General features: G+C 37.7%; 1 protein-coding gene across 1 annotated transcript in view; it reads right to left on the bottom strand.

The window, feature by feature from the left end:
- Positions 1–17,087, bottom strand: part of DNAH14 (dynein axonemal heavy chain 14) — a 792,430-nt gene that overhangs the window by 168,039 nt on the left and 607,304 nt on the right. Inside the window, exons 61-65 of the mRNA XM_042780425.1 lie at positions 16,767–16,926; positions 12,856–12,987; positions 10,228–10,323; positions 3,009–3,149; positions 1,582–1,797 (exon numbers count right to left, since the gene is read on the bottom strand). Coding sequence (XP_042636359.1) covers positions 1,582–1,797; positions 3,009–3,149; positions 10,228–10,323; positions 12,856–12,987; positions 16,767–16,926 — 745 coding nt within the window. The remainder of the gene's footprint in view (positions 1–1,581; positions 1,798–3,008; positions 3,150–10,227; positions 10,324–12,855; positions 12,988–16,766; positions 16,927–17,087) is intronic.

Below are 17,087 nucleotides of genomic sequence, written 5' to 3'. Positions count from 1 at the left end.
TCCTTCTGCCTAGTCCGCCATCTTGCCCCGCCTCTCTTAAAATTTATTTTGTCCTTCCCTTTGTAACCTATATTAATTACATCATACTTCATCTTAAAACTCTCAATCTTTGTTTGTCTTTATGCTTTAGATGTGTCCTTTATAAAAAAAGTATGGTTACTGTTTTGTGCTTTGCTTTATATTTTCCTACAGTCTTACAATCTTAGGCTTTTAATTACACCATTTAGTCCTATCTATATTTAATGTGATTACTTATGTATTTGCATTTAAATTCATTGTTATTGTTCCTGTAGATGCCAGTGAGTTGGTTTTGACTCATAGTGGCGCTACGTACAACACAATGACATAATGCCCAGTTCTATACCATCCTCACAGTCGTTGCTGTGTTTGAGCCCATTGTTGCAGTCACTGTGTCAACCCACCTCACTGGCCCTCTACTTCACCCAGCATGACGTTCTTCTCCAGGGACTGATCCTTCCTGATAACATGTCCAAAGTATATGAGATGAAATCTTACCATCTAACTTTCTAAAGAGCATTGATGGGTGTTTGCAGCTGTTTCTTCTCATTCTGACTTATCAGCAAGTGAAGGTACTGAAAGCTTTACTCCATTCACATAATTAAGGTCGATTCTACTTTGAAGAAATATCTCTTCCCAGTCATGCTTTGAGTGCCTTCCAACCCAAGGGGCTCATCTTCCAGCACTACATCAGACACTGTTCTGCTGCTATTCATAAGGTTCCCAACTGGCCATTTATTTCTAGAAGCAGATTGCCAGGTGTCCTTCATTCTAATCAGTCTAGTCTGGAAGTTCTACTGAAGCCTGTCCACTATGGGTGATCCTGCTGGTATTTGAAATACCTGTGGTATAGCTTGCAGCATCACAACAACACACAAGTACAACAAACTGACAGACAAGTGGTGGAATTCATTGTCAGAGTTACGAAAATGAAAAGGCAGCATTTGCTTCTGAGCCTTATGGAATCGGTGGTAAATTAAGTAGAACAGGTCTAAAATTACTCTCTGAGGAGTTAAAAAGTACGCATTTTTTTTTCATCCTCCCAACATCAGCATAGGACTTACATAGTAAATACCAAAACCAAACCGAACATACTGCTGTCGAGTCATAGTGACCCCTCCTTGGGTTTCCGAGGCAGTATCAATATGGAAGTGGATTGCCCAACCTTCCATAATAAATAGATAATAAATATTTATTGATTAAATTGGTAAGTGTGAGGTCTATATTTTTTTTTGCTATGTCTAAGAATACTTTGCAGTTAAGAAGTTGACCATTATTTTTTAAGTTAAAGGGTTTCAAGGAGAGATTTTGACTATGTTCATTAAGATAAGGTAGTAGGATTATGTTGGGAAAAAGAATATTTTTGTGACTTTTGCCCAGAGAATATGAAACAAGAGAGAGGCATTAGAAATATAGCTTAAAATTTTAAGGTCTAGAACAAATTGCAGTATTCTCATTTTTCAAAATTATTTTGGGGAAAAGATCCAAACCCCAAAATGCATGAATGCTCAAAATTCAAATCAACAAAAGTCGCTCAACTGAGTAATAAAAACCTGTTATTACCTCATTTTCTTGTGCCATGACTTGAATTAATGAAAAGTTTGAAGACAAAGAAATGTTATTTTCAGCACATAAATTCTCCCATTTATTTACAATCAGCTGGCGAAATTCTACTGTTAATACTCCACTGTAGACAATGCATGCTGCTGAAATAAGTATGTCACCCAGAATTCCTTTCAATTTCTTGTCTGTTTGATCAATTGTTTCTTGCCATCTAGTCTAAATGTTGAAACAAAAATGCATTATTGATATTTGATATAAAACATCATAAAATTTAAACATTAGAAGATTTAAACATTTAAAAATTAATGGTCTCCAAGTTTAATCTGTTGTTACTATTACTGTTCTCAAGTTGTAATTGTATAAAAATTAATGGAAAATGTTTAAAAATGAACAGTTTCTGAGGGGAATACTATTCTCATTCCTAGATTTGTCAGCATGATTGACTCCTTACTTATTTGCAGGCATTTTACTCTGAAAATCTCATTTGATGTCTTCAATAGCTCTTCAAATAAACACTACTGAGTTTATTTTAAGATGAAGAAATTGAAGCTCAGAGAAGTGAAGCAACTTCCTCAGGTTTACAAAGCTTCTGAGGGGTGTAGCTAGGATCTGAACCCAGTTTTCCAGCTCCAGAGCCCTGTTCCAAGCTATGCTGCAGCCTTCTTCAACCATGTATGTGCTTGATGTGATGGGTCAATGAATAACGTATGTTGAGCAAGAACCCTCTCTTCTGGAAGCTTACAATCTGGGATAAACTGATGGTTCACTGCCTCTGGACATCAACTTGGCTTTCAGGGACATCAATCAACTTCTAAAGGCTGTGATCTCTCTTTGATTGGTCTGATTTCATAATCTCCTCCTGTCTTGTATAAGCATCTTCCATGACGTGTATTTATTTAAATGATCAGACTAAATTAAAATTATCTTGAGAATTTTGTAACACCCTTTGAAAAGGTAAGGTGTGATTAAGCCAAGATTCTGGTCAGCTCACTAGGGATTCAAGTACAAAGAAGGTGGGTAAATTAGAGGAGAGATTAAAAGAGGCAATAAAAGGGGTCAGAAGTCTAACAGGACACAATAAAATTCTCTTTTTCTTTTCACCCAAGCTTTATACACTCAACTTGGATTGCTTCTATGTAGAAAGGGGAAACTCAGGACATACTCATTGAAAGGTTTGCTCAGGGCTTCATCAGACAAAAATGTACTGAGGCCTAAAGAGCAAGAAAAATAACCTCTGATCTTTGCACTCTGTTATCTCTGTTTCAAGACTATTTGACCAGGATGTATTTATTTTGCTTAAATAGGACAGTCTACTGGTCTTAATAAGAAATTGCGTAGTAAGATAGATTTAAGAAGCATATGATGTAGCCTTCATTGCAAATTATCTTGGAGTTTTGGAGTCAATATCAAACCAAGGAAAATCATGCCTTTTCATCTTCCAGGGCAGTTAGTAGGATAGATGCACACTGTAATCGCCTGGTGGCTAGTTTTCTCCGATTTGCTAGTAGTACTTTTTCAGCAATGACATTTTTGTAGGTTGCTTGCAAAGACAGCAGATGTTCTTCAATCTGAAAGACAATTTGTAATTGAGACAAAAATCTTACTTTCATTTTGCTTCAAGAGTTTGGCCCTGGGATACATTTTGGGCCTGGAATAAAACTCACTCCCAGGGGCTGGCTCTCATCCCAATAGTAGACAAGATGTACAGGCAGACCACTCAATCCAGTCTGACGCAACTACACACTTGGGACACCAGAGGGGCAACATTCCACTGAGGAAATGCAGGACACATAGGAGTGCATAATGATGAGGGGCACAGGGGGTGGGATGGGGTGGGGGTAGGGAGGTGGTTACTGGGCAAGGAGGGGAGGAGGCTGGGTTAGGGTTGGGAATGGTAAATGGGGAGTGAAACTAAATGTACACGAAATGTTGAATGTAAAACAAACTGCAGAAAATTAAAAATGAAAGAAATAATAAAAAAGAGTTTATCTGTCATTTACATAAAGAGAGTGTGTAACCACTTCATTTTTACATCCTGGAATATCTTGCTGGACAGATGGATTCTATTACAATAAAAATGTACATTGTAGTGATTAAATGATTTGATACTATTATTATTATTTAAAAATATTATCTTTCATCCCCAGCAGGTTTTCTTACAACCCTAGCATTTGAAGATTAATCATTTTCTGATTTATTTTTCATACAGAAAATTTTATTTCCTATCCTAGTTCTTTCTCTAAGAAAATGATCAAACTTATAAACCCTACATACACTGAGCAGAGCAGAGGAACTGATTAAGTTTTGAGGTCAGGCTGGTAGGAAGAAGGGGCTGTCAGCTATAGCAAGCCTCCTTTCTGGTTATAAACTACCTATTCATATTCTTATGAGCTCTGGTGGCGTAGTGCCTAAGGCATTTGACTGCTAACCAGAAGGCTGGCATTTCAAACCCACCAACCACTCATTGGAATGAAACTTGGGCAACCTACTTCCATAGAGATACCGCCTCGGAAACCCAAGGCGGAGTAACTATGAGTTGGATCCGACTCCGTGGCACTGAGTTGAGTATTCATATTCTTTGATCAGTTTTGCTGTTGAGCTGTTCATTTTTTCACTTTGAGCATTTTATAAATTATAAAACTGTACCTGACATATGTATTGCAAATATTTTCCCTCCTTTATTCCTTGTCCTTTGTTTTTGTTTATGCTTTGCTTTGCATTTGGAGGTTTTAATAGTTTATTATGTTTGTACTATTGTTTTGAGAAGTTTCAAAAAGGATCTGCTGGTATTTTAGTTGAATCTTCCCGAGTTTATAGATTAATTTAGGGAAAATGGCATCTGTAGAATACTGTTTTCATTCAAGAACAGCTTTTATTAGATGGAGTTTTAAAGTTTGTTTTATACTGATACTGCACTTTTCCCTTTTTTTTTTTTTTACATTTTCATATGTTTATTGACCATTCAAATAGCCTCTTTTATGAAATACTTGTTCAAGGTTGCTTGTTTGTTTGTCTATATATTTTTAATGGCTTGAATTTTTTTTTTTTATTGTGATTTAGGTGCAAGTTTATAGAGCAAATTCATTTTCCACACAGCAGTTCACACACATTTTGTCTCAGGACATTGACTGCAGTTTCCCCACAATGTAAAGCTCTCTTCCTACTTCCTCCCTATAGTTACCTCTTCCTTGTGTCCTTCCCTCCCATGCAGTCCTGCCCCCAAAACTGTCTCCCTGTATAAACACTGCCATTCTGTTTTCCCATGATTGATGGCTCCAAGTTGTGTATCTACCTGATGTAAGTGTTCACTCCATATGCCTGTCTATTGTTTGTCTGGAAGCCACAGGAGTGATTTCAATTCCAGACCTGAAGAGTGACTAGGGACCATAGTCTCAGGGGTCTCACCAGGCTCTATCAGACCAGCAAACATGGTCTTTATTTTACGATTTTGAGTTTTGTTTCACATTTTGTTACACATTTGTCCCACTCTCTCCAGGATCTCCTGCACTGGTCTTCCTCCAAGTAGTTGATAGTGGTGGTCAGGCACCATCTAATTCGCTAGTTTCATGATTGTACAGGCTGAGGATCACATGGTCTACCAGTCCCTTGGACTAATTGTTTCCATCCATCTTTGGTTGTCTTTATTTTCCTTTGCTTTGGATGAGAAGAGACCCATCATCACATCTAGATGGTCACTTGTAAGATTTTAAGCAGTTCAAACCCACCATCCACTCCTTAGAAGGAAGGTTGGACAATCTACTTCTGTAGTGATACTGCCTTGGAAACCCAAGGGGTCATTATGAGTCGGATCTGACTCAATGGCAGTGCGTTTTATTATTATTATTATATTTTTAGTCGCTACTCACCAAAGTAGGATGTAAACAATGTTTTTGTGTAGTATGTTATGCCAATTGAACTTGAAGTCCCCTGCAATCATGGTCTGGAGTCCACAGGTCCAACTACCCACTTCCTCAGGGTAGCTGGCTGTGGCCAAGACACCACCACAATCTTGTCCCTTGTCAGTTCTACTATACACCTGGACATTCTTACACTTTATATTAGCACATATAAATACATTTGTAGAAACATTGTCTGCTAACCCTATACATAGTCATGGGCACACTACCCCCTGCCTAGACATACCTGATCATTCAGCCTGTCTACTCATTTATCTACCTGTAGATCAATGCTTGTCATCACTGACAACACAGTACTGCACATGCAAAAGAGTTCATCTTTGTTGTCTGTACCTCCCATGTACCTCTCTATGTCTTCCTCTTCCTCAATGCCACCATGTTGATCACTCATATTTGGTACATTGCTTTTCCCTTCACCCAAAGCAATACTTGTCTCCACTTATCTAGCAATGTTCCCTCCCCTCCCCTCCCACCCCTGGTAATCAACAAAGAAAGTTTCTCTCCATATATAAACCTCTCCTTGACTTTTTACAGTAAGGAACTAATACAATATTTGTCCTTCTGGGATTGATTTATTTCACTCAGCATAATGTTCTCCAAGTTACGTTATGTAGTGTTTTGTAGATTCTACATTATTCTTTAGTGTTGCATTATGTAACATTGTGTGTGATACTGCACATTTTGTAATAAAGTTTATTACTAGATATTTTGTTATTTTGGCTGCTATAAATGAGATGTTTTTCCATTAAATTTTCTAAGTGGTGTCCATATGTAGGAAAGCTATTTATTTTCATATTAATTTTGAAAGTACACACCTTAGCAAAATTTCTTATTTCAGTTCTGTTGTGTTTTCTATGCTGTGTAACAATGTTAGCAGAAAATATGAAGTTTGCCTTCTACTTTCCCATGAGTTACCTTGTATTTACCCTTTTTGTCTAGTTACTTTTCTGAGATCTTTCAGAATATTGTTAAAAAATAATAATGAGAGTGGACATCCTTGTCATGTCCTCGTTTGAATTAATTCAATATTCATTAAAAACAATTAATTGAGTGCCTACTGTAGACCAGGCATGGTTCTAAGTTCTGGGGATACACTGTTGAACATTTTTTCAGAGACAAAAAGTTCTGTCTTTGTCGAACTTATATTCTAACAAGGAAAACAAATAAACCTAAGAGATAATTAAACTACATACTATGTTAGATGGTGATAAGTGTTACAGAAAACAAACAAACAAACAAACAAAAAGAATGAGTAGTTTTTGGTGTGCTGAGGAGAGGGGATTGTAATTTTTAGAAAGGTAGTCAGTGTCGACTTCACTAAAAAGGAGATATTTGAGTAGAGACTTGGAGCACACAGAGGGAACCATGTCCTCTTTCCTCTCCTATTGGGCTCCCTGGGGGAAGAAGTTTCCAGACAGAGGGAAGAAGAGTTTCAGGGGCCCAGAAGTGGGACTGTGCCCAACATATTTGAAGAAAAGAGAGAAGGGCTGTTTGATTGGAGTACAGGGAACCAGAGGCAGAGTAGCAGCTGCGGCCAGATGGTCTACAAGTGTCTTGTAGGCCACTGAAAGGACTTTGGATTCTACCCTCATTAAAACGTAAATCTGATTTTCATTTTTAAAGGATCACTCTGATGTGCTGATAATAGTTTGTAGGAGACACAGGTGGAAGCTGGGAGACCAGTTAGAAGTCCATTTCCTCTTCATTTCCTCCCACCCCGGTTCTAAGCAACCACCAATCTTCTTTCTGTCTCTCTGAATTTGCCTATTCTAGATCTAATATAAATGCAATCTTGTAATATGTGGTCTTTTGTGAATGACTTCTTTCACTAAGCATAATGTTTTCAAGGTGCAGCCATGTATGTATCAGTACTTCATCCCCACCCCATTGTTTAATAATATCTTATTGTGATAACTTTTGAAATCCATGAATTTTCGTTTGTTTAGGCTTTCAAGTTTTTTTTTTTTTTTTTTTTAAATTGATCTTTAGTGACTAAGAATTCCTGGAAATTACTAACTAGAGTTGTTGTTGTTATGTGCCGTCAAGTTGGACCTGACTCATAGCGATCCCTCCTTGGGTTTCCGAGGCAGTATCACTATGGAAGTAGATTGCCCCATCTTCCTTCTGAGGAGTGGCTGGTGGGTTTGAACCGCCAGACTTCTGGTTAGCAGTCAAGTGCCTTAGGCACTACGCTACCAGAGCTCCCACTAACTAGAGAGTAGACACATATTAACTTGGGGCAGGGGGTGGAGGGAGGTGAAAAGAACTTCCTGGAATATCAGGCATATTATTGAGGTTTTCAAATTGATTTACAAAATGTTTCCAGTAATTGCTATAAAAAAAGTAATGAACACTTTCATTAAGTTAAAAAAGATTTGTTCTTGAACTCTCAGTTTTTCCAAGTTGAATAATTTTGTTCTTAAAATTCTGAAGCAAACTTTATTCCTTATCAGAGACTGTTCCATTTACTAATTTAAGTGGAGGACAGAATAAGGCTGGTACTCAGTGGTATACACCGATGCAGGCAAAGCAATTGTTAAAATGTTGAAGTATTTCTGTAATGGTTGCTAAATAGTCCTGCCTTGCATCCCAGACAGCACCTTCACCACCACCGCACAGCACACCCCAGTCCCATACTGTCTTTATTACCCAGCTGGAGGCCTCTTAGACCCTGCTCCTGCCTCATGAGGTTTCTATTCTGATTGGTAGGTGCTTGTGCCACACTACTTGCTAGATATTTTGAATGTCATTCTCAGCTAGAAATATTTTATAGTGTGGGAGTTAGGCACATGGACTTTCAGGTTAGACAAGCATGGGTTAGAATGTGGGTGCCACCACTGAGTAGCTTGAGATTTTGAGCAAATTACTCAGTCTTCCAAATTCAGTTTTCTCACTTGTAAACATAATACCTTTCAAGGTTATTTTGGGGAGTAAATGAGATAATGTATATATTAGCATAGTGCTTGGAACATAGTAAGTGCTCAATAAATGTTATTATCCGCACATATCTAAGTAAAATCTTATATATCATAATCTGAGATAAAATATTATCAATAAAATGGCATTATCAATACAAAGTAAATTCATTTAAGTATTGTTAATTTCTATTGAAAATATCAAGTACTTTATATATATATATCAGTTTGCAAGAATGCCTTTTGGGACAAATAGGTAACATAAATACTTGAAGCTGGTTGATGACTCATGTTCAATCTAAAGGGCTGATTATAGCTAGGAGAGAAGGCTAGTCCAAGTTGCCAAGTTTTCTCATTTTCAAAAAGAATACAGAAATTCAAATTATAAATGAAATTGACACTTTTTTCCCCCATTGTTCTTTAGGTGAACATTTACAGAGCAGAGTTTTGTTTTACATTCAACATTTCATGTACATTTGGTTTCATTCCCAAATTACCATCCCCAACCCTAACCCAGTATTCTCCTCTCCCTGCCCAGTAAACTGCCCCCCATGCCCCTCATAGTTACGCACTTCTGTGTGTCCTGCATTTCCTCCATGTGAATGTTGCCCCTCTCGTGTCCCATGGTCGATTACTCCAAGGAATGCATCTCCATAGGGTATGAGGGTGTGTCACCCTGGGTTGAGTGGTCTGTGTGTAGATCTTATTTAATATTGAGCTGAAAATCAGCCTCTTGGAGTGAGCTTTGTTCCAGGCCCAAAGTGTATCCCAGAGCCATAGTATTGGGGGTTCCACCAGACTCCATCCAAGCAGTAATTCTGGTCATTACTGTGTTTTGGGGCTTTGTTCCATGTTTTTCCTCCCACTCTATCCAGGATCTCCAATTTTGATCCTTTCCTGAATGGTTGGCATTGACAGTGAGGCACCATCTAGTTCTTCTGGTCTCAAGGGCCATCATGACCTAGGGCTGATTGCTTCCAAATGCTCTTGGTTTTTTGCACTCTTCTTCACTTCTGATGATAGGAGACCATTAGCTGCATCTTAGATGGACTCTTGAAAGAGTTTAAGACCTCAGTCGGTACTTACCAATGTAGGTTGTGGAATAAGATTTTTGTGTATTTTGTGCCAATTGAGCCTGGTGTCCCCCTGTACTATGGTCCTGAGGAAACTGACACATTTTGAAATGTTGATAATTATATTAAAATTTAGGGTGAAGGGAGAAAGACTGTACAGGCCAAAGGATTTCAATGGCTGACATGACAATTTGCCTGCTAGTTTGCCATCTCTGGAGTATATTATTTCACCCATTCAAAATGTCTGTGAGCTAAGTAGGTGACAGGTATTGATAATAACAATGGAAATTCTAGTTCCCATAGTTATATTCCACTGTTACTTAGAACCAAGAGTTTAAGGAATAACTCTGCCTCGACAAGGCAACACAATAATGGATATAAACAGAGTAAGTACAGTTTTTTTTTTTTTTTTTTAGAAAAACAAGATTGATATTGGGTAAATTTTGGTAGATTGGTTATAAAGATTCCCTGGGAGAAATTTGATGAAATAGTAACTTAAAATATTTTTGAGACAACAATAACTATTTATATAGTGTTTTATTATGTGGAAAACACTGACAAAGAGATTTATACATATTATTTGTATTATCTCACTTAATCCTTATAATTAATCTCATCAGGAGCTATATTAATAGCCCCATTTTAACTGATTAGCTTTATTGACATAATGACCTTTTTAAAAAAGTGTTTTTGTTTAATTCATAAAGTTGCAGAGAGTTTAACAAATAAAAAATTTCTTACCATCTGCAGACCTTTTTGTTTCTCTGCTAACCTTTGTCCTGCAATTTTAAGGACATTTTGTGCTTCAGCCACTTGCATTTGTTTAGGACCCATCACCTTAAAAAGAATGTCACAACATTTGAGTGTTTAAAAAAATCAGGTGTACTCCAAAACGATAAAATTCATCAAAGATAAAATAGGGGCAAATCTGGGAGCCTTAATTTATGGCATAAATAGACTATCAAGCATAACCCAGAATGCACAGGAGGTAGAAGAGAAGCTAGATGACTGGGATCTTTTAAAAATTAAATTCTTATGTGCATCGAAAGACTTCATCAAAAAGGTAAAAAGAGAACCTACAGATTGGGAGAAAATATTTGCCTATGACATATCTGATAAAGGACTTATCTACAAAATCTATAGAAAACTTCAACACCTCAACACCAAGAAGACAAATAGCCCAATTCACCAATGGGCAAAAGACTTGAACAGACAGTTCACCAAAAATGATATACTGGTGGTCAACAAACACATGAGAAACTGCTTGCAATCATTAGTAATTAGAGAGATGCAAATCAAAACAACAATGAGATATCATCTCACCCCAGCAATATTAGCAAAGTTCAACAGGTCAGAAAATAGCAAATGCTGGCGAGGTTGAGGAGAGATTGGAACTCTTGTGCACTGCTCGTGGGATTGTAAAATGGTACAACCATTGTGGCATACAGTATAGTGTTTCCTTAAAAAACTGAAAATAGAAATACTGTCTGACCCAGCAATTCCATTACTAGGAAAATATCCAAAAGAGGTGAGAGACACTGCACGACCAGACATATGTATACCTATGTTCATCGCAGCACAATTCACTGTAGCAAAGAGATGGAAACAACCTAAATGCCCGTCAGTGGATGAGTGGATAACCAAATTATGGTGCATTCACACAATGGAATACTATGCTACATTGAAGAACAATGATGGATATGTGAATCATCTCACAATGTGGATGAGCCTGGAGGACATTATGCTGAGTGAAATAAGTCAATGGCAGAAGAACAAGTACTGTATGAGCTGATTACTGTAAAAAGACAAAGAAGGGTTTACTTGAGAAGGGGGGCTCTGTTCCAGGTTACCAGGGTGGGGAGGAAAGGGGAGGGATTAATTTCAGGCTAGCTGGGGCCAACACGCTGACATAGGTAAGGGGAGGGATATGTGGAAAGAGTCTGAGACCACCATGATAACATTAGGAAAAGAGAGGACACTGAATTGTGCACATAGGAGATAGCCGACAGATGCTAATACCAAGCAGTGTGCCCACAATACTGCATTACCATTAACACCAAACACCAGGGTACAGATAAACACAAACACCAGAGAGGACCAGATGGGGGTCAGTGAACAGGCATGTTCTCCAGACCAAGGAGAGATTCAGCCCAGGTTAATCTTTCACAGATACCAGTGATACAAAATACCTGCAATCCTTACAGAAACAATAGAAGACAGACACAGAGCAATCCTTCATAGACACCCAGACACTATGGGAGAGAGATCCAATGGATCTACCATCTCAGAACCATAGTACTGGGGGACACCAGACTCACTTGGCACAACAAAATACATAAAACCCTTGTTCCTCATCCTACATTGGTGAGTAGCAACTGGGGTCTTAAAAGGTTCCAAGTGGCCATCTAAGATACACTTAATGGTCTCCTAACATCAGAAGCAAAGAAGAGTTTTTAAAAAAAACACAAAAAAAACAAGAACATTTGGAAGCAATCAGCCCTAGATGGCCCTTGAGACCAGAAGAACTAGATGGTGCCCAGCTGCCAATGCCAACCACTCAGGAAATGATCAAATCTGGAAATCCTGGATAGAGTGGGAGGGAAAACATGGAACAAAATCCCAAAACTCAATAATGACCAGAATTACTGGTTGGATGGAGTCTGGTGAGACTCCCAATACTATGGCCCTGGAATACATTCTGCACCTGGAATAAAACTCACTCCCAGGGGCTGACTCTCAGCCCAATAGTTAACAAGATGTACATGCAGACCACTCAACCCAGGGTGATGCACCCACATACTCTATGGAAATACATCCTTTGGAGCAATAGTCCATGGGGCACCAGAAGGGCAACATTCTCATGGATGTAATACAGGAGAGACAGGAGTAGATAACTATGAGGGGCATGGGGGGAGGGTTATGGGGCACGGAGGGGAGGATACTGGGTTAGGGATGGGCATGGTAAATGGGGAGTGAAACTAAATGTACACGTAACATTGAATGTAAAACAAACTCTTAAAATTTTTTTAAAAAATCATGTTTACTGTTCAAAATGCCACTTATGTTTTTAAGATAGATATCAACTCTTAAAAATTCCTAAAATTAATGGGTACAAAAGGGATATGGAGTAGTCAATTACAGTAAAAAATTTTAAGACCAGGAAATAAAACAATAGCTTGATTGTCATAAATAAAAGAATTTAACATCTGGCATGTGTATGAATTATCATAATACATTTGAGTAAAGTGGTTTTCATTAGGTATTATTTTCCACAGAAGTTCATTTAAGCATTGCTAAATAAAAATTATTTCTGGGACTTTGATGTGTCATTTTCAAGTTATTACAGATATTTAGGAGGAAAAAGCATACCTTCTGTACTTCATGGTAATTATTCAAAGCTATAACCCACTGGCACATAGAGCAACAGGCAACAGAAACTAGAGCAATCTTGCTTGGGTTGAAATCAGGTAAGCTTAAAATTTTTTTCAGTTTTATGAAAGCCTAGAGAGAATATAGTTCATGTATTACATGAGAAAGAAATACTATAGATTTGAAGTTTTCTTTAATCACCATTAGAAAGAAATTTTATTTCATAGAAAAAAGAGTCCACTACTTTTCACAATAGCAGAATCAAAGACATAGACCTGGGTACAAAATGGTCCCAGTACTAGTAATCCTATTGTTGTTGTCATTTTCTTTTTAACTTTTGGTTGTGATTTGGGTGAAAGCTTATGAGCAAATTTGTTTTCCAGTCAACAGTTCACACACATGTTGTTTTGTGACATTGACTGCAATCCCCACAATGTAATAGCACTCCTCCCACTTCCTCCCTGTGGTTACTGTTTACCTTTGCCCTTCTTTTCCATCCATTCTTATCTCTGGAGCTTTATCCCTGAACAAATGCTGCTCTTTTGATCTCTCATGGTTGATTGTTCTAAGGACTACTTACCTCTCTGGTGCTATTGTTCACCTTATTAGTCTACTGTTTGACTGAAAGTTGATTCATTGGAGTGAGTTCAGTTCCAGGCCCAAAGAGTGGCTAAGGACCATAGTCTTGGAGGTTCCATCAGTCTGCATCAGAGCAGTAAGCCTGGTCTTCTTTATGATTTTGAGTTTTGCTCCACATTTTTCTCCCAATCTGTCCAAGATCTCCAATTTTGATCCCTTTCAGAGTGGTTAGTAGTGGTAACCAGGCACCATCTAGTTCTTTTGGTGTCATGGTCATGTAGGATGAGGTTCTCATGGTCCACTAGTCCCTGGAACTAACTGTTTCCACATGCCTTTCATTTTCTTCATTCTTCTTTGCTCCAGATGAGGAGAGACCAATAATTGCATCTTTGATGGCTGGTCACTCGCAAGCTTTTAAGACTCCAGTTGCTACTCACCAAAGTAGGATGTAGAATAATGTTTTTGTGTACTATGTTATGCCAATTGAGCTTGACTATGGTCCCAAGACTGCAGGCCCAGTGACTCATTCCCTCAAGGTGTTTGGGTGTGGCTAAGAAGTTAACAATAACTTTTCTCCATTACATCTACTATATGTGTGTGTGTGTGTGTGTGTATATATATATATATATATATATGAACATTTCTATAGTACATATAAATACATATGTAGAAATAATGTCTGCCAAACGTATATATGGCCACGGATGTAGTGCTGTTCACCTACCTACATCTGATCATCTTGACTGCCTACATATGTATCCACTCATAGATTAATGTTTATTATTCATGATGATGCAGCATTGTGTATGTAATAGTGTTTACCTTTGTTGTCTATACCTCTTGTGTATTCTTTGTGTCTTCCTTTTCCTGTGATATTGTGCTGGTCACCCAGTTTTGGTGTGTCACCTTTCCCTTCACCCAAATCAATACATGCCTCTTACCTAGCTAGCAATTTTTTCTCCCCTTCTTTCCCATTCCTGGTAACCATGAAGGAAGGTTTCTTTCCATGTGTTAACCTTTCCTTGACTTTTTATAACAGTAGAGTCATACAATATTTTCCTTTTGTGATTGATGCATTTCATTCAGCGTAATGTCCTCCAACTTCATTCAGATTATGAGGTGTTTCACAGATTCTTTATTATTCTTTAATGTTGCATAATATTCCATTGCATATATACCAGAAATTTTTTAAGAGGAAAAAAGACACTATTAAAACCATCATTACTGTTGTTACATTAACTTTACCATACTTTTAATAAAGGAATTCCACTTTAGAACAAAAATAAAATAGGTTAACTTTCTCCCACTTTGGGGAATTTGGTGAATAAGGAGTTCTGAAATCTCCCATGGACCTTAGGTGGGAGGTTATTAGGAACATGATCCCTCATCTTCTATCTGGACTCAAGAGGCATATTGGTTGGACCCATCCCCATTCAGAGGTCTGTTTAGTCAGTAATGGTGGAGTGACCTGGGGGCAGACTGGACTCATGGAGGAGCTGTGTCACGTATTCATGGCCTACCACATCAAAATGGTACAACCTAGTATAGAATCGGATGTACAATTCATCTACCTTCGGGAGCCATCATCAGAATGAAATCTTTCTCAGACTGAGATTCCTTTTCCATTTCTAACCAGGCGTGTCTCTCTTTGCCTGGACAGATAGAACTAATTTGTGGAATTATTTACATGGTCAGTAGTGTATTCTCAACACTAGTGTTCTAGTTATCATTTTAAAATGTGTTTATGTTTTTTGTTAGTTCTTTCGATGAGCTATTAACTATTATTATTTTTAATTTTTTAAATTCATTTTGTTGTTAAGGAACTATTAATTATTGTTAGCTTGAAAACAATATTTGCTAAGAATGCTTCAGAGGTTGAGCAGTTGTTGCATTAATTCATGAGTAACATGCATATAACAATTTGCCAGCAAATTCATCTTGTTCATATCTTATCCTATACTTTCTGATAGCACAGATCATTATTGCAACTAATTAATTAATTATGTAGGTAGCTATTGTATATCTTCCCTGTTACAATATAAGCTTCATAACATCAAGGAATGCATTGGTTGTAAACTATTCTATCCCTAGAACCTGTCATATTGTCTCTCACAAGGAAGATGATCTGCAAATATTTATTGAATGAATTAATGAGTACTTACCCTTTTGGGGTAGTACAGTGCCATTGATATGCCTAGAAATCTGTCTTCCTCTGAGCTGAGCTGTAAGTTCAACTCCTATGTAATATTCTAGTTTAGATGGTCTTCCATCTTTTACCCATAATCCAATTCCAAAACCATTTCCACATTTTTAGATATTTGTTACAGCAGCACTCACTTCTTGATACCAAAATCTGTATTAGTTTCCTATAGCTGCTGTGACAAATTACCACAAGCTGGGTGGCTTAGAACAACACAAATACACATTTTTCACAGTTCTGGAAAGCAGAAATCCAAAATCAAGGTGTTGGCAAGAGCACACTCCCTCTGGAGGCTCTAGAGGAGAGTCTGTTCCTTGCCTCTTCCAGCTTCTGGTGGCTTCATGTATTACTTGACACATCAGTGGTGTTTGGCCTTTTCTTTCTATTTCTACCTACAGTGCTTTGGGTCCAGGCCCTTGTAACTTGCTGCCTACCCTGCCATAGCCCTTCTTTTTTCTACAAGACTTTCTCTAACATGGTTTGACCCATCTACCAGTGGCCTGAACTTTGCTTCTTGCTCTGGACTTTAGCCTTCCTTTCCTCCTCCTTGAAGTATTATAGTAAATCCATACTCCTCTGAATTAAACATGGTTCAATAAAATCCTTTAGTAAGGCATGCAGGCTACCATATTTCCTTTAAGTTCTTCTGTGCTCCAATCTATCACTCATCTCCACCCACATGAATTAATCTTTGTAAAGCATTTAGAACAGTGCCTGGCACATATTGATATATGAATAATATTCGTTAAATAAATAGAAAGAAATCTTGGACACTTTTATCCACTCACTGCACTTGCACAATTGCATAGTGGAATGGAATCTACCTAGAAAGACCTTCCCCTACTGTCGTCCTCTTACTTCTCTTTTCTTCATCATTTAATTGATTCTGAAATATGGAATTTTCCAGTATTGGTGATGTTGCTTTTCCTTGACATTTCCAAGAAACCTGCTAAATTTGACTAAGCAGCTTGCTTTCTGCTTTTAATTCTTAATTTAGTCTTTTAATTCTTACCATTGTATTCCAGTTCTGACACAGAATCTACTTCTATTTGTTTCCTTTAGATTACAAATATTGAATGCATCAACTATGCATTAAATAGGGATTAGCATTTTTTTATTTTTATTTTTTTACCTTCTCAGGTATGCTGTCTTTGTCAAGGTTAATCAGTTTTTTCAGGAAACCTGTTTCTGAAAGAAGTAACTTTGCTGTAGTCCAGTTAGGTTTCTTTTGAAGAAGAATGCAAACTGCATTCATGACAGTCAGTACAAGGAAGGGAGGTCTTGTGTATACTCTGTAATGGAAGATAAAAAACCTAATCAACTTCACACTGGAAATCATATGCACCTTGTAAATTACTTTGTTGTTGTTGTTGTTATGTGCTGTCGAGTCGGCCCCGACTCATAGCGACCCCTCCTTGGGTTTCCGAGGCAGTATCACTACGGAAGTAGGATT

This window comes from Orycteropus afer, unplaced genomic scaffold (assembly GCF_000298275.1).
Source record: "Orycteropus afer afer isolate SDZICR_OR568_19922 unplaced genomic scaffold, OryAfe1.0 scaffold00039, whole genome shotgun sequence".
NCBI classification, from domain to species: domain Eukaryota; kingdom Metazoa; phylum Chordata; class Mammalia; order Tubulidentata; family Orycteropodidae; genus Orycteropus; species Orycteropus afer.
The sequence above is the reverse complement of the archived record's forward strand: the minus strand, read 5'-3'. Positions and strand labels throughout refer to the sequence as shown.